Source organism: Spermophilus citellus (assembly GCF_964194105.1).
Source record: "Spermophilus citellus genome assembly, chromosome: 13".
In the NCBI taxonomy this organism is placed as follows: Eukaryota; Metazoa; Chordata; class Mammalia; order Rodentia; family Sciuridae; genus Spermophilus; species Spermophilus citellus.
Window position 1 is genome coordinate 97,995,397 of NC_138193.1, and position 24,667 is coordinate 98,020,063.

The 24,667-nt window shown below is 36.7% G+C and overlaps 1 protein-coding gene across 5 annotated transcripts in view; it reads left to right on the top strand.

Moving 5' to 3' along the window:
* The window catches only part of ITSN2 (intersectin 2), a 129,396-nt gene that overhangs the window by 88,079 nt on the left and 16,650 nt on the right, over positions 1-24,667 (top strand). For 3 of the 5 annotated variants that reach the window (XM_081264522.1, XM_081264523.1, XM_081264524.1), the window contains 4 exons: positions 771-816; positions 903-1,024; positions 2,053-2,149; positions 2,799-2,990. In XM_081264522.1, coding sequence (XP_081120648.1) covers positions 771-816; positions 903-1,024; positions 2,053-2,149; positions 2,799-2,990 — 457 coding nt within the window. Of the gene's footprint in view, positions 1-770; positions 817-902; positions 1,025-2,052; positions 2,150-2,798; positions 2,991-6,783; positions 7,484-16,474; positions 16,599-24,667 lie in introns of those variants that run through there. The other 2 variants (XM_081264526.1, XM_081264525.1) reach the window with 2 other exon arrangements.

Below are 24,667 nucleotides of genomic sequence, written 5' to 3' on the forward strand. Positions count from 1 at the left end.
GCCACTGAGCTACAACCTCAGCCCATGAAAACTAGTTGACTAGTGTGATCTCTTAGAGTAGTGCCTGTTATACAGTACTCAAAAAAATGTTAACATTTACTGCTATCAACTCTGTGTAATACTTTTACTGCAGCAGTGTATCCTAAGAAAAAAATTCTTTTTGATCCCATCCCTTTTTTTTCTTCAGATTTCTATAAAATAGGAAATACGTTTGGTCCAATTTATCTTTTAACATTAAACAGAAATCAGAGTTTGTCTACCCACGGTGTGGTATTTTTGTTTTTAAAACAGTTCAATTGGTATAATAGTAACCTGGTTTAAAAAAAAAAAAAAAGTGCCTTTTACTCAGCAGGAGCTATAGGATGAGTCAGGGTCCCTAGAGAAAGCAGGAACAAACTCACATGTGTCTAAACATATCCAGAACACACGTGTTGTATCTAGTGGGCATTGATGTTAATCCCATTAATGACTGGGGTGCACTTGACCTAGATATTCATGTTTAATATTCAAGAAAGATTGAGATAATGAGCCCTTTTTGTTTGAGTCAGTGATGACATCACCCACTTGCATATTATATATTCCATTAACCGACCAGATCTCCTTGTTGGATTCTTGACTTATTTGGTTTATGTAAGGTTAATTATCATTTTGAGTTGCATTTAAAGAAAGAAAAATCCTGGGAATTAGAATTCTTTAAATCCCAGTAACCTTTGTACTTTTACCTCTGGATTGTTGGAAATGGTTTTTTTAAAAATGTCTCTTTCTTGTAGAATTTTGGGAGTGCTGGAAAATCTGGAACATCAAACAAAAAACCTGGTATGTATAATAGTGAGCTTGAAAAATTACTGAAGTGTTTACTGTGTCATATCTTGAGTTCATAATTCTGTTTTTCTTCTTTTCAGAGATTGCTCAAGTAACTTCAGCTTATGTTGCTTCTGGTGCTGAACAGCTTAGCCTTGCACCAGGGCAGTTAATATTAATTTTGAAAAAAAATGCAAGTGGATGGTGGCAAGGGGAGTTACAGGTAATATTTTTAACATCTATTGATTTTATTACAAAAATAATGCTTGCTCATAAAAAAATCAATAAAAATTTTGTATCACCCATAATCAGTACCAACATTATAGTATATTACATTTAGTATACTATGTTTCCCTCTAGTCGTCGTCATCTTTTTTTTTTCTTTTTGTAGCTGTAAATGAACAGAATGACTTTATTTGTTTATTTTTATGTGGTGCTAGGTTCAAACCCAGTGCCTTACACATGCTAGCAAAGTACTGTCCTACTGAGCCACAGCCACAACCCCTCCCTCTAGTCTTTTGCCTCTTCATTTTTAGTACAATTGAGTTGATATAATTATAAGTAGTAATTGAAAGAACAATCTTTTCTGAAGACAGTTGTCTTCCAATAATGCATGCCTTACTAAAACCTCAATCACCTTCTTAAAGGAAAGCATAGCATCATCTTGGCCTGGGATAGGCCCAGGTGTAGTCTGGGAGAAAGACCTGATTCAGGCAGTGTACTCAGAAAATAATGCATTGCACTGTCCTCCAGTAATCTTAGGTTTTTGAAGCAGCAGTGCAGGGAAACAGAATTCAGACCTAAGTGAGTCTGTTTTTTTCTAAAAATGTCAACAGATGGCTGCAGCATATGTTTTGAGAGAGAAACAGCATTATTCTCTCAGTTCTAAAATGTCCTTACTAGTTTTTTAGGGTTGAATGATGATGTATAACTGTATTTTTATATAAAATTAATAATGGTTATTAATGCAGAGATAAACATAGCTTCATTCTTGCAAATCAAAATCTTATGACTCCTAGAGATCAGTGGGGGCCCACAACTCCCATAAACTAAGACATTTATCAGTCAGAATATGCCAAGGATTTAGAGATGGCTACCTCCCAGTAGCCCAGTGCAGACACCTGACCTGTCTTTGAACAAGATTAAATTATTTATTATATGGCCAAGATTTCTGTAATTTTTCAAGTTATGTCTCAGTAATTGTTTCTGATCTCATCTTTAAATTATGTATTTCTTTTTCTAATTCCATAGGCCAGAGGAAAAAAGCGTCAGAAGGGATGGTTTCCTGCCAGCCATGTTAAACTTTTGGGTCCAAGCAGTGAAAGAACCACACCTGCCTTTAATGCTGGTATGAAAATGGATTAATTTGTACTTCATCTTGGAGAGCTTTGTTAAAACTCATCAGCTTCTTAGACTAACTCTTTGGAAGATGAAAAATGTGTCCCCTCCATACATCTGCTTAAAAGTAACATGCCACTGATAACTTCCTTTCTGAAAAGTTCCATGTAGGAACAGCCAACTGCTCGTTGATAACTTAAGCCACTTTACTCCTTGAAATTTTTCAACATGGAATTCCTACACCATTGTACTTAAAGTGAAGCAGTTCTCTTGGATTTTTAACCAGAATTTGTTAATTCTTCTTTTTGTAAGACAAGAAATGTGGGCAGGAAGGTAGGAAAATTTTAGCCTTTTTTACTATTGAATGTTGGGGTAATTTAAATTCTAGAAATTTTGTTTTTTTCTCTTTCACATTTTTTATTGGTACATTTTAGTTGTACATAATCAGGGGATTCTTTGTTATTTATTCATATATGCACACAATTCAACAATATAATCTGACGTATATGACTCCCCAACACTTCCCTCCTTCCTCCCCTCCTCCCACCCCCTTGTCCCTTTTCTCTACTGATTTACCTTTGATTTTCATGAGATTCCCCACTAGGAATAGTTTTGATCCTTGTAGGATAATTAATTTGTCTAATTATTATTTTTGATAGTATGTCAGGTGATTGCCATGTATGACTATGCTGCAAATAATGAAGATGAGCTCAACTTCTCCAAGGGACAGCTTATCAATGTTATGAACAAAGACGATCCAGACTGGTGGCAAGGAGAAGCCAATGGAGTAACTGGTCTCTTTCCTTCAAACTACGTTAAGATGACTACAGACTCAGATCCAAGTCAGCAGTGTGAGTAATATCAAATTATTTACCTCTCATCTGGTGTGAAAACCTTAATATGCAGTACAACATTTATGACTGCCCTAGATCAGCTCTTAAACTCAGTACTCACAGCAAATGTAGATTAATGTTTAAAGAAAAAGCAAAAGGAGACATTTTACAAGATCAAAAGTTACACTATTTTAAATACTTTTTCCTAGCCTTCAACCTTAATTTTAGATTTTATCTGAAAAAATGTATAGGGGCTAGGGTTGTGGCTCAGTGATAGAGCACTTGCCTAGCATGTGTGAGGCACTGGGTTTCATTCTTAGCACGAAAGAAAGAAAGAAAGAAAGAGAGAGAGAGAGAGAGAGAGAGAGAGAGAGAGAAAGAAAGATCAACAACTTATAAAAATATTTTTTAAAAAAATTTTTTTAAATGTATAATTTCTCTTATGGGTTCTTTGGTGTGATATCCATCTACACTGCAGCTTCCCTTCACCATCAACTTCTTTTTTCAGTGTCCAGTGCTCTTTTTCAGCTTAACAAAATATAGCAAGTAACTATAATTGCCCTATCCATCTATTCAGAATTAGCCTTTTAGTGTATAGATGCCATTAATTTTGCAACCTTCTCATTTATTTCCCAGATATTTATTCATCATCTAGGTTGGAAGAAAATTAAATAAACTGTTTGCAAAAACCCTCATTAGATGATTCTTTAGATAGCCACTTCATGCCACTGAAAAAAATGTATGAATCAAGGTCTGTTTTACTATTTTCAGAACAGTGGTCCAGACCTCAGAGTGTGAAATTTGTTATTATATAAAATTATCTCACTAGACTTAATGGTGCATGCCTATAATCCTATCAATTCAGAAAGATCTCAAATTCAAGGCTAACATGGGCAACTTAGCCAGACCCTGTCTCAAAATAAATGGGCTGGGGGTGTATCTCAGTGATACAACACCCCTGGGTTCAATCCCTAGTAACCGCCCCCCTCCCAAAAACAAAGCTGTATGTGGTGGTGTGCATTTGTAATCCCAGCAACTCAGCTCAGAAGAATCAAGTTCAAGGACAGCCTCAGCAATTTAAGCAAAACCCTGTCTCAAAATTTTTTAAAGGAGGGTGAGGGGCTAGAAATAGAGCTCAGTGGTAGAGTGCCCCTAGGTTTAATTCCCAGTACCAAAAAAAGAAAAACAACATCTCTTAGTAGTTACCTATCCTTTATAGTTGACAGTAAACACAGTATTAATAATAAATTAGGGAATAAGCCATACTTGGAAATAAATTTTTACTTTTATAAAATGTATATTATTTTTCCCTATCCTTTCAATTTTTAATTTTGTTTACAAAATAAGTCATGATTTATATTTTTATCACTGTAGTGAAATAATTAAGATTTAGTCTTTCATTTTCTTTTAGCTGCTAAGAACACGTATGTGGTAACTCAATCAAAACTGAGATATATTTGTGATCCAGTTGCACACTGGATAGTTATTCTTTACCACATCTGTGTTTTCACTGTAGAGCTTTGTAAAGATAGTTCTGGTCTTGGGAGAAAATACGCCTTTAGTAAATCAACTAAATCTTCAAATTTGGAAAGAGGAAGAGTCCAGGTTTCAGGAGAAGTGGTAAAGAAAATGGTAATAATTTAGATTGCCTGATGAATGGCCATTTTTAAGTTCTACTGATAATTTTTCAGTTTCCAGTGATAAATTAGAAATCCATTTATAATTAGAATTACCTGCAGCACCTTCCTGGGAGCTGAGAGTGGTTGATACTTTGAGACTTAACTGTGCTGAAAGATCTTTGCTAGTGATCTCTGATTAATTCCATCCTCTCTGTACATTTAGCTTTTGTAGCATCTATGATCTAAAGTGATGTTTTTTAAAATTTTTGTTATTTTTAATCTTATTTTCCAGTGGTGAAATACTTTTTTTTTTCCAATTAAGCCTCATACAATGAGGAATATAAATAACAGATAAAAGCTTATTCTAAAGGAAGGGCAGCATCATGTCCCATTCTTTCCCTTTCTTTCCCCTTATTCCATGACAGTCCTTTCAGGTTCCCTTCTAGGGAAATTAACCTTTGCAGGAAGTTGTGACAACTTTTTATTCTTAAACAGCAGAATAGGTTGCCAATAAATTGTTCAATACACAGACGATACAGAAAATAGATAATCAAACTAGTTATCCATACAGATTACTTTTGGTCAGAGAATGCTTTGTGTACCACTCTTGTGTGGGTAGAACTGGCAGAGCTTCAGTCTGCCTGAAGTGAGGCCCCCATCTGTGAAGTTCTCTCAGAACTTTCTATAGTGACGGAAAGAGTCTATATTTGCGTCATCCAGTACAGTGGCCACTAGCCACATGTACCTTTTGAGCATCTGGAGTGTGGCTAATATGACTGAGAAACTCAATTTTTAATTTAATTTTAATTAAACCTAAATAGTCACTTGTGGCCGGTGGCTACTGTATTGGGCAGCACAACTTTAGAAGACAACCACTTTCAAGCCTTCCCTGAAGGAAAATAAGAAATAGCAATTTTGAAACATAAAAATAAGAAAAGGCAAAGTAAATGACCTACACAATAATTTTAAAGGAACAAAATTTCTATGTGCTTCAGATTTTATTTTTTATGATGTTTTCAGATTTTATGTCAACATTTCTATTCATTGAAAAAATTTATTCATTTCATAAATATTCTTTAAATGTCCTCTACATACTTAAAAGCATTGGGAATATAAGCACAAAAATCCTTGCACCAATCCTTCAGTCCTTGATGTGAAATAGATTGAGTGGTGGAGAACAGACATTCAGATAAGTGTAACAGTGGCTATAAAGAGTATTTATACAAATAGGGGATTTTCCCTAATCTGTGTTGGGGAGAAGGCATGTCATCATTGGAAGACTTCACAGAGGGCTTTTAATCTGGAACATGAAGGACAAGTAGTAACAGTTTGCTAGAAAGGCAGATGTTGGGGATGGGAGGAGGCACCAGTTATTTTCTTGATCATTTTACATATTGAGAGCTGGGAAAATAGAATGCTTGAGGTATTGTTTCAAAATAGAAGAAACTTTGAAGTTCTCTTTGTTATAAATTTATTGCAAGTAACTTAACCTTTTACCTTATTTTTGGTTGATATATATATATATATTTTTTAATTTGAGCATATTGAAAAACTGAATACTTTATTGTTCTGCCTCAACTAATGACCAATAGTCATCATCCTTTCCTGAAATAAAAGAGCTCTCAATTCTGTAATTCTCAAGACAATTCACAAATAGATTCTTCTAAGAAAGCTTCTTGTTTGAATAAAACAACCATTTAAATCACCTAGGAGACCAAAGAATACTAGTTTTGTTCACTTGCAATAATTATTTATTAGAAACTTAAGAGTCATAATTGCTTTTTCAAAGATGAAAAATAGAGTTAACTGTATTGGTAGCTATGAAATTCACATTGAGTTTATATAAACCCATAACTTTAGTAGGAAATGGTTCAGAAAATGTTTAATCCTTAAAGTTAGGAAGTGATTTGAGACCTTTTTTACACTATCTAGATTTTTAGAAATGAATCATCTGTCTATAATCTTTGCATGAGGCTTTAAGAGCTGGTTAAATTATAGATTACCATTTGTGTTTCTCTGGCCCTTATAAGTATTATTTTCATTTTATTATGTAACTAGAACATTTTTAAAGATTGAAATTTTTAATAGTTCAAATTTGTTTAGTTGATGTTGCATGTTATTATTAGTCAAATTTTTTCTCACCCACCTAATTTGCGTTATGTTCATTTTATTCCTCATTTTTCTTTTTTTAGGACCCAATGTTGTCTTCCAGTTGTGAAAGCACCCCAGAGACCCACTATCCAAGTTTGACTCTAGCGTGGAGTCAGGGCAGGCAGCCCTGATCAAATATCTCCTACACAATTCATTTACTTCGTTCGAATGTTAGAGCCACTTGTGATTATTTCTTTGTGTTTCTGATTTACAGTTAAAATTTATTTGTAACAAGTTCAAGGATAGTGGGTCTTTGTGTGGCTTTCCCTGCTGTTCACTCTGGCATCCTTTAGCATTTTTCTTCTTTTTTAATTTGGCAATTGTAGGTTATTAGCATGCATATTGAGTTTGCCCTTACATGGTGGGAGTTCAAACACACAAAGACCCACTATTTGCACAAACTATTATCTCTGGTTTGGAATGGGCTGCCATGCTTTTCTAGTATTATTGCAACATGTATGTTCATTACAGAATTGAGGTGAAGTTTTCTTATGTTCCACTATTATGTTTGATCTAATCCTAAACACAATGAGCCCTTAATTGGCTCACTTGGTGATCTGCCCTGAAATATGCACTGTATTATTACTTTCTAATATGCCACTATATGAGTGTCAATATTCAGATTGTTGAAAGGCCAAGAACTGGAAATAACATTTTCTCTATTTTTTTTTTTTTTTTTTTTGTGTGTGTGTGTGTGTAATTGGAGTGGGAGCAATAACATTTAGCTGGAGCTTTTCTTATCTCACAGAAGAGGAAAGTAGCCTGCGGGTGTGTGCTTAGTGGGCTGTGTATGTTTAGTCTGCTTCAACTGCCCAAGAATAAGCACTGTACTTTGGTAGTTCCTATAGGATCTTTGTGTGCTCTGGGCTGATGAAGATACTGTATCATGAGCTGTAGCATTTAGTTTTTACTTCTTTATTGATAATCTAAAAATGGATTATTTTTCAGAAATGAAAGATTCCCACCATTGACTGTGAGACATGAAACCCTCCCTAACTTAAATATCTCTAATATTTTTTAAAGTCAAAATTCACATTATCTATTTTAATTAGGTGACTACATGCCCAGAACACAAAAGGACACTAGTTGGCACTCTTAAATGTATTTAGTAAGGATCATAAGGAATCCTTAAAGAGTGTAAATTTCCCCGAAGCAGGCATACAGGTTCTAATCAAGGACTCAGTGAAGGAAGGATGTTTAAGAGCTGGCATTCCTCTATGTTTGTGAAGTTTCTTTGAGGCTAGGAACTTGATTTTACCATCCCAGCTTCTCTGGCGGGGATCTGTTGTTCAACCACATTGACTGCTTTGGCGTAGGATTCTACTTCTCCTTGAGTGGAAACACTTTTAAAGTAATAGACATTATTATGAACTAGTAGATGTGAGAGTACTTAGCTGAAACAAAAAGAAGTTTTAATAGACAGTATTATACTATATTTGAAAATCAATGAGAGTTTATGCAATTTTAAGTGTTTACAAACTGCAGTGCAATCTGTTCATGAATGTCTAAGTATCATCAGGAAAAATGTACATATAATCAGTCTTATTTGTTCACAGAGTTCTTTAAGAAAATCGAAATGTTTTTATACCTCCCAGTTTAAGTTAGAAGTATATTTTGAGTAATATTTATGTTAATGTGCCTATACATTATGAATGAATTATTTTAGTCATAAATTTTTTAAATCATAACTTTACAACACGAGAGAGAATCAGTAGTTTAGTTAAAACCTCACAAAGTTCAAATGTCTGTGTTCCCAGATATTTCACATTTTTTGGAGTATAGAGAGTTGTATGTGTGCTCCCTGAGATGGGGAGCACATGTTTGGCATTTGCCATCATCACCATATTTTATAAATATGACATTAATAGGAAAGCAATAATAATATCATTTTACAGGTAGAATAATATATTTGCCTGCAGTCACTAAAAAGAGACAGTGCAAAGACTGAGTCCTTGTGAATTCAACTGACTTTTCCAAATTATATGGATTACCTGGTCTTGCCTTTTACCTTCCGAACTTTCTAGTTTTGTACTCTTGAGTTAAGTTTAAGGACAGTTACTTTAAATACTGACAATAAAAATCAGACCACTGTTAATTAACCACATTAGTTGCTCTTACAGTTTTTCCTTGTAATTTTGAATGGGGCTTATCTGATATCCTGATAAGTTATTTCGAAGGTATTTCTGTATCTCAAATCACTTCACTTTTACACTGATAAATATAGATTATTAGGAATGACATTCAGGTGCAGCTTAACATCTATAATCAGTCTTAAAATAATGTGTTCATCGGGTACGTATGGATTAAATCACATAGTGTTAATGAATGTCAGTCTGGAAAAACACTTAACTGTACTAACTGAAATATCTTTTGTGTAGTTACTTTGTCATATATTTTTGAGAGAAAGCTAAAAAGAAAGGAAATTATATGACATATATAGTAATATATGAGACTTATTTAAAAGTGCATGCAATCCTTTGCAATACCTCATTCAGTCGTGTATTTGTTCTCTTCCTCATTCACTATAAGGCAGCTTTCAATTTGCTTAGAAGGAAAGAGGTTATTAGAAACACAGGGTTTTTAAATGGGAGTACAACTGAATAAATTCGAACCCTGTAGGAGGAAAAGAATAAAAATACCTGTTTATATATTTTAGTATGTGATAATTACTTTTAAAGTATGTAACTAAACTTGACCAGTTTTCCAGCCATGAAAAATCAGTTCTAAAACCAAAGCTGATTTTGAAAAAATTTAAAAATTAAAATCAACCCTATTCATTATATAGTTTCTCCAAAATTTTGAATCCTTTTGAAATAATCCAACTATTTTAAAAAGTGTAATTGCTATTTTATTTTTTCTTTTTTTTTGTTTTTCTTTTTTTTTTGTAATTGCTATTTTAATGTTTTAAAATGCACTATGAATACTGTAGTTTAAAAGAAAGAATGTGGGAAAGGAAAAGTAGAGAAAGAAATGCCAGTTCCAGTCCAAAGTTTTATTTGCCAAGTTTTCTTAGAATGAATTTACCAAGTTATGAATTCTTGTAAATAAAATCTATAATGGAAATATTGAGAGACTTTTGCCTAAAGTGGCATTATTTGATGCTACTGTGATGCTACTGTAATGTAATAAATTATTAAATTGTTGCAAAGTGCTGTTTTTGCCTTAAATTTTTATTTTGTGTGTCTTGAAAACTATAGTATTAAAGGTATTGAGATTGTGCAAATGCTGGGCACGCTTGGCATGAGATAATCTGTTATTTTTACAAAATTGTAATATAACTATGCAAGTGTGTTTATTAAAAGGACACAAACTACATTACTTGTATTGTGTATTTCTTTTGAAGCATCCTTTAAAATTTATCTTTAATTGTTACATGTAGGTGTGATTAAATGTCTTTAGAATTTATTTTTTTCTTAATGTAGTCTCTGGGTATAGGCCAGCAAATTGTTTTGTGTCACAGGGGCAAAATAAATTGAGATTATTTGATCTATGATAATCATACTTACCTCAAGCAAAAAGAAATTTTGATTTTAATATGCAGTTTAATTACAAAAATTAAAGGAAAAATAAAATCTAAGATACGGATAGACTCTCATGTTACTGAACAATTTTTACTACAGCTTTTTTTCTAAAAAGGAATTTACAAATTAATACTGCAAATGTGAAGTAAGACTTTTTAGTAGGAATTAGAAGTCTGTATAAAAGAACCTTCAGTGAGTGCTTGGGGCCATCACAGTCAAACAAAATATTATACTTAAGTAATTAAGTTGGTAGTTCTATATGGCCTTGGGTGAAAAGAAAAATATGGATCAAAATCTAAACCATCAACGCATACCATAAATAACCTCTTCTAAAATACTTTCCTCATCCCTGGAAAGTTATCCAACTAACACGTATTGAGTATTTACATGAGTTCAAACAGAGTACCGGGTACTAGAGATACAGAAATGATTGTGATGGGGTCTTAGACTTAGGTAGTGCATAGCTCTGTGAGGGAATCAGGTGCAGAAGCAGTTAATTAAAAAAAACAGCAACAGATACTTACTGGCTCCATGGGAGTACAGAGGAGGAATACCTGATTCAACCACAGATTGGTGAGGGAGAGAAGACATCCTGGAGGAAGCAACTACCAGATCCCTATGATAAGTAGGGCAAGCCAGATTCTGGGGGCTGGAGGTGTGATCATAAACAGTTCAGTATTGCTAGAGGCAGTGCAAAGCCAGGACCAGTGGAAGTTGAGGCTTGAGAAACAGGCCAATGGTTAAATCATAGATTGCCTCGTTTTTCTAGGGAAAAAAAAAAACTGTCAATGACTTGGTCCTGAATGGCCTGAAGTTCAGCCTGTGCATGGGGATTTTTTAAAGTTCCCCGTGTTATTTTGACATACAGCCATGGTGGAGGAAAACTGAAGAAAGAGTTCTGAGGGAAAATTAGCAGGAGTTGAAGATTAGTGGAATGTGAGAGTAGGTAGAAGAGTCAGTTATTCCCAGGTTTGTATCTTGAGTAACAGTAGGATAATGGTGCCACCAATTGCAGTAAAGAACCAGAGTTGGGGGAAGAAGATGAGTTAGGATTTTATTTATAAGGTGCCTGTGGGATATCTAGATAGCATTGTCCAGAAAGTGGACAGATATAAATAAAATATACAGCATCAGAAAGACATCAGCTGATGGAATGGTATACTACCGTGCATACTGGTGGCTGTCAAACCAGAAAAAGGTGATGAGATTTCTTGGGGAGAAGAACAGACCTTTGAGACCCACAGTTAGGGATGGAATAGTGAAAGGAACAAATGAAGACAGAAAACACTTTCGGCAAGAATAGATTGTTATGCTAATATCGCCCCATTTTAAAAAAGTAATGAAATTTTAGCTGTGCAACCATTGCTAGTACCAGAAAATGAAAAAGGTAAAGCATTCTCCTTTTTTTAACTTTTATTTTATTTATTTACTTTTATGTGGCGCTGAGGATCGAACCCAGTGCCTCACATGTGCTAGGCAAGCGTTCTACCACTGAGCCACAACCCCAGCCCCCGGAAAAGCATTCTTTATTGAGGACTTATTAGTGTAAGTACTTTTCTAAGATCCTTCAGTGTACTTCACTACTTTTATTGGGGTGGGAAGGAGGTAGATACTGGAGATTGAACCCAGTGGCACTTAACCACTGAGCCACATCCCCAGCTTTTCTTATATTTTATTTTATTTACAGACAGGTCTCACTGAGTTATTAGGGCCTCACTAAATTGCTGAGGCTGCCTTTAGATTTGCCATCTTCCTACCTCAGCCTGAGCTGCTGGGATTACAGGCATGCACCACAGCACTCGGCTCATGAGATTATTGGCTATTTCTATATCTTTGGAGAAATGTCTATTCAGATCTTTAGCTTATTTTCTAATGGAGTTATTATTCTGCATAATCACTTTTTAAGACTTTGGATCAGTTTTAGGTTCACAACAAAACTACAAGGAAGGTTTATATTTTCTAATGCCCTCTACCCCCACAGATGCTTAGCCTTTCCATTATCTACATCCCCTACCTCAGCAATACATCTGCACTGACATGTCATCATTGCCTAAAGTCTTGGTGTTAGACACTCTGTAAGTTTGGACAAATCATAATGACATGTATCCACCATTATGGTACATTTCAGAGTAATCCAACTGCCCTGAGAATTCTCTGTGCTCCACATGGTCATTCCTCCCTCCCTTCTAGACCCTGACAACCACAGATCTTTTTGCTATCTCCTTGGTTTTGCTTTTACAGAACATTACATGGTTACAATCATACAGCATTTAATCTTGGCTCTTCTAGTAATGTGCACATGTTTCCTCCATATCTGTCATAACTTGATAATTCTTATTTTTGATGCTGAATAATATTTTGTTGTCTGGATGTATCAGTTTGTTTATCTATTCACTTACTGAAGACATCTTGGTTGCTTCCAAGTTTTGGCAATTATGAATAAAGCTACTATAAGTATTTGTGTGCAGGTTTTTATGTGGACAAAGGCTTATCGTTCCTTTGAGTAAATACCAAAGAGCATGATTGCTGAATCATAGTCTATGTTTGGTTTTGTAACAGCCAAACTGTTCCAAAGTGGCTGTACCATTTGGTATCCCACCAGCAGTGAATTAAACTTCTATTGCTCTGCGTCCCCTGTTTCAACAGCATTATGGATAGTGGCCATTATAATAGGTGTGTAATTGTGTCTTGTTTTAATTTGAATTTCTCTGAAGACATCTAATGTTGATAACCTTTTCATATGCTTATTTTCCATCTGCATATCTTCTTTAGTAAGGTTTCTATTGAGATCTTTGGCCTATTTTAAAAATCAGGCTGTTTTCTTGTTTTTAAGAGTGCCTAGTATACTTTGGAAAATAAATGTCTTTTACACATATTTTCTCCCAGTCTGTGGCTTATCTTTCTTGACCATGTCTTTCACAGGGTAGAAAGTTTTAGTGAAGTCCAGCTTATCAGTTCTTTCTTTTATAGACTATACCTTAAAAGTTGTTACCAAACCCAAGGACAGGTAGATTTTCTCCTAAGTTATGTTCTATGTTGTGTTTCATATTTGGGTCTTGGGACAATGGTGCATTTTAGTTTTCATGAAGGATATATATGTCACTTGTTCAGCACCATTTGTTGGAACTATTTTTCTTTTTTGTTGGTGCTAGGATTTGAATCCAGGGCCTCGTGAATGCCAGGCAAGTAGTTTACCACTGAGCTACATCCTCAACCCCTATTTGTGGAAACTAAATAAGCCTTGAGGTTGAGTAGTAGTGTCCTCAACCTTTGTCTTCTATAGTATTGTATTGGCTATTCTGGGTCTTTTGCTTCTCTATATAAATTTTAGAATTAGCTTTTAAATCTTTTTTTTTTTTTTTGGTACGGGGGTATTGAACCCAGAGGTGCTTAACCACTGAGCACATCCCCAGCCCCCTTTTTTATATTTTGTTAGAGACAGGGTATCACTGAGTTGCTAGGTGCCTCACTAAGTTGCTGAGACTAGCTTTGAGCTCTCGATCCTCCTGCTTCGGCCTCCTGAGCCACTGGGATTACAGGCATGTACCTCTGACCTCAGCTTAAATCACTTTTTAATGTTAGTCTTTAACAACAACTTATGAAGGATGTTCTTAAGGAAGACATTATTAAGGCTGTTATTAACAGGCAAAAATCACTTAGTCTTTCAAAGAGGGTAATAAAATGAGCACAGTGGGAAATAGAGTAGCTTTGAACCCTGGTTCTACCCTCTGAGCTTTAGCCTTGTCTGTATAATGAGGACAGAAATACCTACAGTGAGGGTTAGGCATTTGTAAAGCATTAGTTCATTGCCTGGCTCATAATAGATGCTAGAGATAATAATTAACATGTAATAAACATTTGCTGTGTACCAAGTGATGCAGTAAGCATTTTGATACCACCACCATCTTTCCTGGGGGCTGGCTGCTCTTCCAAACTGGAAAAGCAGAACAATCATCAGTTAATTCAAGATGGAGGTGAGAAGAGGGTGAAGAAAATTAACTGTGTTAGATGAGTCCAGGCTATCCTGGAAGAACCTTCCACTGGATTCCTATGTCACCTGTAATTATCTGTTAGCCACCATGAAATCAGAATCAGGAAGTGGTAGAGAATGAGTATGTCCTAAATTCAGCACTTTGGAGCAGAGTCTCCAGTTACTTAGTCATAAACAAGTTGAAAATGAGTTGTATAATCATACCATTGGGGGAGATTAGAGGTGTAGTAGGCTTTTTATTAATACCAAGAGAAAATATATGTGCTTTAGTAAGGTTTCTACCAGTACTAGTGTACTGGTAGAAAGTGCTACAGTATATAGATTTGTAATTAGCTATTAGCTACATAGTCTAAGTATGTGCAGAAGAGGAGTGTATAAAGGAACCAGTTTCTTTACTTAGACACAAACAAGATTTAAAGGAGAGAAAGACCCCCATTGGTTTTTGCAGTGCATTGGGCTATTTAGCATTCAGAAAAAAAATATCCTAAATCCTTTTCCCTCCACAATTCATTTTGGCATAAGACGAGGTCAGGTTTATACACACTGTCTTCAGTGGATGCAGTATAAGCACCACTTAATACAGCTTGCTCTTTCCAAGTGGAAGAGTGGAATCCAGATCGCTAGATTTGAAGATCTGGTAGTTCTGAACTCTACAGTAAGCCACTTACCACCAAGCTTCACGTGCTCTATTTATACAGGAGGGGTTAAAGTTGCCTGCATTATAAGATAGATCACATGTGGGTAACTATTTTTATTGTTGGAATTGAAAGTTCTATGTTGGGTAAACATGAAGAAACATGTTTCATGACTTCTCTTCACAACAATCTAAATTCTGGGGCTAAGCACTTGCCTAGCACATGCAGGGCCCAGTATTTAAAAAAAAAAAAAGGCAGCTTCATAATAAGAGTGCATTAATTCCCTCAATTGAGTTCGGTGATAGGACTCTGGCAGGCTAGAAAGAATACAAATACAGCCTGAACTAACTGCTCTAGGAGCCTGGGTCTATAGTTTAGTACTTCAGCCTACCATTAAATGGCCTTTGTTAACCTAAGGCATATAAAATTTTATAGTAGATTAAAAACTAAAAACAAATCCAATAAAATTTTTCTTTAACCCCTTGAATTTATCAACAGACTTGCTTTGATAGTTCTAGAATATAGTTTCCTGATAGCCATGTATTTGCTTTCTGATAGTCTATGGCTTTAAATTGCAATAAGAATTTGAGTTTAAGTGAGCAACATAGTAACTGATGACAACAACAACAACAACAAATGGTAGTCATCAAAAGACACAGTAATTTCGAAATTTGTCCAAAGGAGCTGAGGATGTAGCTCAGTGGTAGATCTGTTCCCAGCACTACTGGAAAAAGAAAAGTAAAAATTTGTTCAAGAATTATTTAAATTTTCAAAAATAAAAACACAATATACAGGCTTTGTGGTACACTGTACTTAATAAATATTTGCAAAGTAGATAAAAGGCTATTATTCTTTTTTTAAGAGAGAGAGAGAGGAGAATTTTTTTAATATTTATTTTTTTAGTTTTCGGTGGACATAACATCTTTATATTATTTTTATGTGGTGCTGAGGATTGAACCCAGCGCCTCACACGTAACAGGCGAGCGCGCTACCGCTTAAGCCACATCCCCAGACCAAAAGGCTATTATTCTTTTACAAAACAAAATATCCAGTAATTTTCTAGTGCACTATTAAAATTTCAATATAAAGGCAACCTGCAATATAAATGCACCTGGTTTAGTCATCTGGATTTACTGTTAAAATCTTATGTTATCACTGAGCTTAAACACAGTACAAAACCATTATGTGCTACTCTGACTACTTAACTGAGTACACAGAGAATAGCATTATTCTAGGCCATTGCTCAGAATGGGCCAGCACTTGTCTGGGACTTATTACATAATCTGAACAAGCCTTCTCTGTTTTAGTCAGCACATTGTCTTTTGTCCTTCATCTTTTGGAATCTCCTAGATCTTTTCTCCTCTCCTAAGGATCTCTCTTTGGCTTCTTGTTATTGCTTGTACTATAACAGCACAGTGGTCCCCAGCTGTGATGGTGGGACAGAGAGTCTTCATAACTTGTCTCCCTATCTTCATATTCTGCCACAGTGTGAGGGTCTTTTGGCCCAACCCACTGCTAATTATTTCTCTGGGAACTTTGAGCTGATAGTAACCATGATCTCTTATTTTTCTTCTTTGCCCACCAGAAAAAAATCTGTCAAGAAGTTTTCATCAGTGTCTGTGACCATCTCTTCTTAATGTTGCTGTACTGTCCCCTGAAGCTCAAGTTCATCTGCATATCACATCCTATAAGCATTTATTGATATGGGGGGGTGGCCAATTATAAGACATAAAAATCCTGACCTCTTGGAGATAGCACTTGAGTAGAGTGAAACAGAAAACAAAACAAGTAAAGTGAGTAGTGTTTAGAAACAGAATAGGGAAGTGCTGAGGGGGACATGGATCAAGGGATTTCATTTTAAATATATTCAAATGAAGCTTCTTCCTAATAGTGATGTTGAACCAAAGACCTGAAGGGAATAAGGGATAGCTGTAAGGAGCCAGTTTGCTGTCTGGAGGATCCTTTGAGGCAGAGGGACAGACAGCACAGGCAAAGGCTCTGCAGCAGAACTGTGCCTGTAATGAGAACAGCATGGCGGCCAGTGCAGGGCGGAAGAGAGGGAAGATCATTAGAGGGAAATGAGGAGGATAATTGAGGAGGTGGGAGAGATTATTGAAGTTTTTGTGTGCTGTTTGTAATAACTCTGGCTTTTGCTTGCAGTGAGAAAAACCTTGGGAGGGTTTTACTCATAGGAGTGACATGACCTGAGATAGTTTTAACAGGGTCACCCTGGCTTGCTAGATTAAAGTGGGAGGGGGGAATGATCAGAAGCAAGGGGGTCCATTAGGACACCAGTTCAGTAATCTGAGTATGAATGAATGATGGTGGCTTGAATTAGGATGAAGTGATAAATGTGGTGAGAAGGTTCAAATTATGGATGTATTTTGAAGATAGAGCCAACGGGGGAATTGAATGTGGAGTGTGGTAAGAGAGGTATGAAAGATGTCTCCAAAGATCTTGGCCTGAGCCACCAGAGAGATGGTATTACCATTGACCTAGGTGGAAAATAATGAAAGAGGAGCAGGTTGAAGCAAGATGATTAGGAGTTGGCTTTTTTTTTCTATTTTATTTATTTTTATTGGTTGTTCACAACATTACAAAGCTCTTGACATATCATATTTCATACATTAGATTGAAGTGGGTTATGAACCCCCAATTTTACCCCAAATGCAGATTGCAGAATCACATCGGTTACACATCCACAATTTTACATAATGCCCTATTAGTAATTGTTGTATTCTGCTACCTTTCCTATCCCCTACTATCCCCCCTCCCCTCCCCTCCCATCTTCTCTCTCTACCCCATCTACTGTAATTCATTTCTCTCCTTGTTTATTTTCCCATTCCCCTCACAACCTCTTATATGTAATTTTGTATAGCAATGAGGGTCAGGAGTTGGCTTTTAATTGTTACCTTGATGTGCCTTGTAGACATCCAGGTATGTAGAGGTGGGGTATAAATTCTGGAGTATTTCAGTACATCTCAAGTCAGGAGAGTGAACTAGATCACCAAGGCTGTGAGCACACAGAGTTCCAGGAATTAAAGGAGAGGGCACTCAACATTAAGGTTCCAGAAAGGAACCTTAAAGGCTGAGCAGGGAGGTGGGAAGATATGAGGAGAGTACTAACTAGAAGCCAACAGAAAAAGGATTTTAAAGAGGAGGAAGAGGACTGTGGAGATAGCTCAGTTGTAGAGTGTTTACGTAGTTGCATAGCACAAAGAGAGAGAGAGGGGTATCACTCATCACAAGGATTAGTGGGTAGGTCAAGTAAAATGAGTACCTGTTACTAAAGGAGGAAACTACCTGGGATATTAGGAAGCTTCTCTTTTTTAAAGCGTTTGAAAATAATGTTAAGTCTACATTTTTCTTGCTATCTTTGATAAATCTTTTGCCCATAGTAATACAAATTATTGATATTTGTTGAAACTGGTTCTGTGGATTCTTAAAAAAAAAAAAAAGTATTTTCTTACACACACCTGTAATCCCAGTGACTCAGGAGGCTGATGATGCAGGATGATCTCAAGTTGGAGGACAGCTTCGGCAACCTAGAGAGGCCCTAAGCATCTTAGAGAAACCCTGTCTCAAAATAAAAAGGGCTAGGGATGTAGCTCAGTGATAGAGCACCCCTAGGTTCAATCCCTAGTACAAAAAAAAAAAAAAAAAAAGTGTAAAGTGTATTTTCTTGTATAAGTGTTCATTATATCAAGGTTGTTAACAGTGTTCAAATCTTTCAGTGTCTTAAGAATTTTCATTGATACAGATATTGAACTTCTATGATTATGGATATCTTATTTTTCTTAAGGTCAGTGAGGGTGGTAACAATTCTGTTCACTTTTTATTTTGCACTTTGAGGCCTTTCTGTTAGTCACAAATTATTACATTTTCCAGTTGAGTTATTGCTATTGCCTTGTGCAGATATTTTAAAGCCTAATTTGTTGCTGATGAAGGCTCCCTAGCTGCTTATTGAGAATTTATGTTCATATAGTTTTTTTTTTCCAGCCCTCTACTTCCAACATTTCTATTTTTAGTATTTTTAATCTAAAATCTTTGTTTTTACTGACAGATTCAAGCCATTTTCATTGATGAGGACAATTTAATACTTTTTATATTTATCACATTATAATATTTTCATTTTCCATGTATTTTCTTTGCTTCTTTTGTTCTACCAGCACAGACTTCCACTGCATTGAGCAAGTTTATTTCCTGTACTGATTTGGAAATTGTGTGTTGACTATTCTGTCAGTAGTTACTTTTCCATTTTTACCATATGTTTGTCTTAATGAAGTCTAAATTTGATCAGTATCTTCTCATGATCAATGCAAACAGAATAATTCTCCTCTTTCAGATTACTATGTTTTGTATTTTAACCACTTTTTATTTATACCCACCAACTTAGCCATTATTATTTTTTATATAGTCGATGGTTATTTTGAATTTTCACCTATTACTATCTTTGCTCACCAATCTTCCTTATATCTCATTTTTTCCCTTCCTAGTCAATTTCCTTCTTCCTGAAACACCTCTTAATATTTCCTCAGTGTGTCTGTTAGTGGTAAGTGCCTGCTGACTTTGCCTGAAAATGTCTGTTTCTCCCCCATTCAGGAATGGTAGTATAATTCAATTTCTAGATTGACAGTTGTTTTTTTCCTCTACACTCTATTGTTGTGTAAAGGTGTGCAGCCACTCTAATGGCTGTTCCTATGTGATTATTTTGGTTTTTCTTTTCTGTTTAATCATTTTTTTTTTGCCTCCTTGGTATTCTATAATCTGAGTATGGATTTATTTTATTTTTTCTAAGCAGAAATAATTGTTCCTCCTTTAAGAAATTGTAAGGAGTTATATCATCAATTCTAGAAAAGTCTCAACCATTGTGATCTCAATATTACCTCACTGCTTTCTTTTATTCTCTGATATATGAGTTAGGCCACAGACTGTGTCTTGTAACCTCCATTTTTTCCATCTCTTTCTTTCTGGGCTGTTTTCTTTAGATCTGTTTTCAGATTTATTAATTCTTTCCTCAGATGTGTCCATGATAATATTTGTTATTTTTATTCCTTTTTCAAATCTGCCTATTCTTATTATTTGAAGCCCTTCATATTGGTCTTATGTTAAACATATTTTACATCTCTACTTATATTTTGTTATGTTTGGGAGGTTCTAATTCTCTTTTTTATTATGGTGGATTTGATCCTTATTTGGGCGGGTGAGGGTTACTTTTTTTTTTTTTTTTTTTTTTTTTGCTTTCATTCATCTTTAGGTTTTCTGTGGAAATCCTTGAGAACCAAAGTACTGAGAGTGATCCTCCAGACCAATCATACGTATTCTTTGGCCAAGTACCCTCAGGGTATCACCAGCCAAAGACCAATTTTCATATTGATTCATCAGTTGAGGAATTCTTGAACTCCAAGATATGCAAGCCCAGCATCTCTTTCTTCACTCAGCAGAGACGGAAGCTTTCTTACCATCTCACTGTTCTGGTGGGAGGATTTTTTTCTAGTCCCCCCTGTTATCTTCATTCTCCTGCCAGAACCTCTTCTCATTGGCCAAACCCAGGCAGAAGCCAACTAAAAGGAAAGCTTGTCTTCCTTGCAGCCAGAACAAAGCAGGCAAAGGGGAGAAATGGATCTGGGGATAAACAAGACAAGAACCATATTATACCACTTAACAAATGTGGCCTGACCCCCGGTGGTCAGAGCACTGTGCCTCTATTATAGACCTGTGTTAAGACAAAATCTTCAACCTCCCGTGGGAAACCTGGATATAATAACTATACAGATTAAGAACAGTATGAGGGCTGGGGTTGTGGCTCAGCGGTAGAGCACTCCCTACCTCCAGGTCCTAGGTTTGATCTTTAGCACCACATAAAAATAAACAAAATTAAGGTATTGTGTCCAACTACAACTAAAAAATAAATATTAAAAAAGAACAATATGAGGGCTGGGGATGTGGCTCAAGCAGTAGCACGCTCGCCTGGCATGTGTGCAGCCCGGGTTCGGTCCTCAGCACCACATACCAACAAAGATGTTGTGTCCGCCGAGAACTAAAAAATAAATATTAAAAATTCTCTCTCTCTCCCTCTCTCTCTCTCTCTCTCTCTCTCTCTCTTTCTCTCTCCTCTCTCTCTCTTTAAAAAAAAAAAAAAAAAAAAAAAAAAAGAACAATATGAGGGGCTGGGGTTATGGCTCAGCGGTAGAGCGTTCGCCTAGCATGTGCGAGGCCCTGGGTTCAATCTTCAATACCACATAAAAATAAATAAAATAAAGGTATTGTGTACAACTAAGAAATATTTTTTAAAAAAGAACAATATGAGTTATATTATATGCATTTTTAAATGCAGATACAGGGGCTATAGCTCAGTGGCAGAGCACTTGACCTGCACATGTGAGGCACTGGGTTCGATCCTCAGCACCACATAAAAATAAACAAATAAAATAAAGGCATGCTGTCCATCTACAACTACAAAAAAAAATTTTTTTTAATGCAGATACGGGGGTGTTGGGGTTGTGACTCAGTGGTAGAGCCCTTGCTAGCATGTGTGAGACACGGGGTTTTATCCTCAGCACCACATAAAAATAAAATAAATAAAATAAAGGCATGCTGTCCATCTACAACCACAAAAGAATTTTTATTTTTAATGCAGATACAGGGGTGGAAAGCATAGTTCAGTGGAGAAGGCATGCTTAACTAGTGGGAAGCCCTGGGTTCAATTCCCAGCAACCCACCCTACACCCCCCCAAAAAAAAAAAAACAGAAAAATACCATGGAAACACAAAGGAGAAGCTAGTCTAGGGACCGAAGGATGGGAGAGGTTTCCCAAAAATAATATCCCTTTACCTGTACCTCAGAGGCTAAGTAAGTTGGTTCTATGTGGAGAACCAGGCTATGGATAGTAGAAGCAACAGGAACAGCAATGGCAGAGCCATGGAAAGTGTGTATGACCTCTAGGAGAACCAAGCCTCTGCCAGGGAAATGAAAAGATGGGTGGGGCCAGACTATAGAGACCCAGAGCCCTCTGGGGCTGAGTTAGCACTTCTGTTTGCAACTGGTGGGAGCCACTGAATATTTTGTGAGGGAAGAAACATAAAAAATATGCTGGCTAGCTTAAGCTGCTCATCAGAAATTTAATGTGAATCACAAACACAGCCCATATATAAATTTAAAATTTCCAGCAATCACATTTTTTTAAAAGTAAGAAGAAATCAATGAAATTGCTTCTGATATTTAATATTTTGGTATACCCAAAATATTCCAATATATAACTAATATATTATTTATGCGATATTTTACTTGTTTTTGGAAATTTGTCTTCAAAATCCAATGTGTATTTTACATCTGTAGCATGTCTCTTTGGGCTAGTGACATTTCAAGCATTCAGTAGTAACTTGTTGCTAATGGCTACTGTATTGTACAGTGCTGGTACAGAGATGGCTAAGGGGTGTGTTCTATCCATAAATCCCTAATTCCTTAGTTTCTCAAGATTTACCCTCCCTTCCTTCAAAACAAGAAGGTTCTCTGGTCAAGTCTGGGTTCATTAAGTTGAATACTTCTTTAGTGCAGGACTTCTCAGAGCTTATTAAGCTAATGTGCATTGTGGCCCTAAGAGAGCAATATGCGGTCTGCCACATGGCCCACATTCATTTGACCTTACAGGACAGAAACAACCATTTCCTACTTCAGTATTTGCTAGCAGAGAGCCTGGTGGCAGGCAGAGAGAGAAATGCAGAAGCAGGCACCAAGGAAAGGAGAGTCACAAAGGCTGAGAAAGGAGAGACTCAAGCATCCCAAGAGTTGGTTCATCTGAGGTGCCAGTGCTGTGGGCAGGTAGAGGAGGCCACAGCCAGGAGGGGTCATTGAGCTTGGCAATGCTGAGGTCCTCCTTGCCTAACTGAGAGCTGTGTCGAGTGGGGGAGGGGACAGGAGGCAGGATCAGAGCAGTAACAGGGAGCACTGTAGACCCCCTTTGTGACTTTAGCAATGAGACAGAAAGAGAAGTACTAGGGAGGGATCCGGGTTGAAGGAAGGATGCTGTGTTTGTTTTAAATAGTGGGTCAGGAGAAACACCTAACCCTGTTCACGGCCTAAGAAGGAAGAAGTAAAGTGCAGATTGCATTATGAAGGGTCCTGAGGAGAGGGCAAGTTAAGGATGCTGGACTAGGACTCCCTCGTCCCTGACCCGGAAGGAGTGAGCAGCAAGTACAAGGGGCACTGTGTCTTTATTTTTCTCCTGAAACTTGTTGTGAGGGGAGGGCAGGAGTCAGATTGGAAACTTGAACAGAGGAGAGAAGTTTAAGAGCCATGTAATGAAAAGCAAAGGCGTCACTAGGCATAGTGGACAAGGGTTGTCCTCGTGCTCATTGATGAACATATGTTACATGTGTTCCCACTTTGTAATGATTAAGTACCTGAGGCTTTTCTCATTGTTCCAAGCTATTATTCCAGAAGAGGCCACTATTTGTGAATTTTAATATAAATCACTCTTTCCTGGAGTGGATGCAAACATCCCATAGTACATAAGGCACTGGCGTGCAAAACAGTGCCCAGGTGGACCCATTTTATTTTAATGATTGTGTATTCAATGACTTTAAGAAACATAACAAGCACATTCAACTTCAAACATGAGCAAATTTAGAGAAAAATATTAAGTAAATAATACTAGAGCTTGAATGTAAAACCTAAATGACTGAAGTTTGTAAAACACCAGGTAAGAGCTGGGATAACTTTAGAAACCATTCTAGTTGCTTCCCTCAGTCATGACCAGTGCCTGGTGGTACCACAGGCAGCACTCTTTCACAGGTGTCTGGCCTTGTGTCTGGTCTTGCTATACAACAGCCCAGTTGTGCCAATTAGCCTTTTCAGCTCACTACACTCAGTCACACTCTGCAGATCTCCCTAACAAAACAGAATAAAATGCAGTCCCCATTAAAGCTTAATTTGAACATGGCAGAAACATTATGATTTCTTCTTGGTAGCACTACACATAACCTGCCATCTTCAAATCCCCCCCAAACCACCCACCACACAGTGGGAGTAATTTTTTAAAATATGTTGTCCCCATCTACAGAAAATAGAAAAGCTATCTTCTTTAGATGTATAAGCCCAAATCCATACAAAAATATCATAAAAATTCAGAAGAAATCAGAAAAAGAAACTCCCTTTAAAAAAAAACAGTGTCAAGGGGCTGGGGCTGTGCCTCAGTGGCAGAGCACTTGCCTAGCATGCATGAGGCACTGGGTTTGAGCCTCAGCACCACATAAAAATAAACAAACAAAATAAAGGCATTCTGTCGGTCTACAACTACTTAAAAAAAAAAAAAAAAAAAAAAAAAAACAATGTTAAGATCCAGCCTGGAGGCACATGCCTGTAATCCCAGCAGACTGGGAGGCTGAGGCAGGAGGATCACGAGTTCAAAGCCAGCCTCAGTAACTGGGAGACACTAAGCAACTCAGTGAGACCCTATCTCTAAATAAAATATAAAGTAGAGCTGGGGATGTGGCTCAGTGGTTGAGTGCCGTGGAGTTCAATCCCTGGCACTCTCCCTACCCCCGCCAAAAAAAAAAAAACCAATAGTGTCAGGCTGAGGATGGAGCTCAGTGGTGCTTGCCTGGTATGCCTGGATTCAATCCCCAGTCACACACACACATAAAAAAAAAAAAAATCTGATCCTTGCATGTTCTACTTCTGGGGCTTCCCTGTGAGATGTGTCTGCATCTGTCACAACATGCCCTCCATTCCCAAAGCCCTGCTGCCCTTCCTGACTGCCTCCACTACAAAAGAGTAT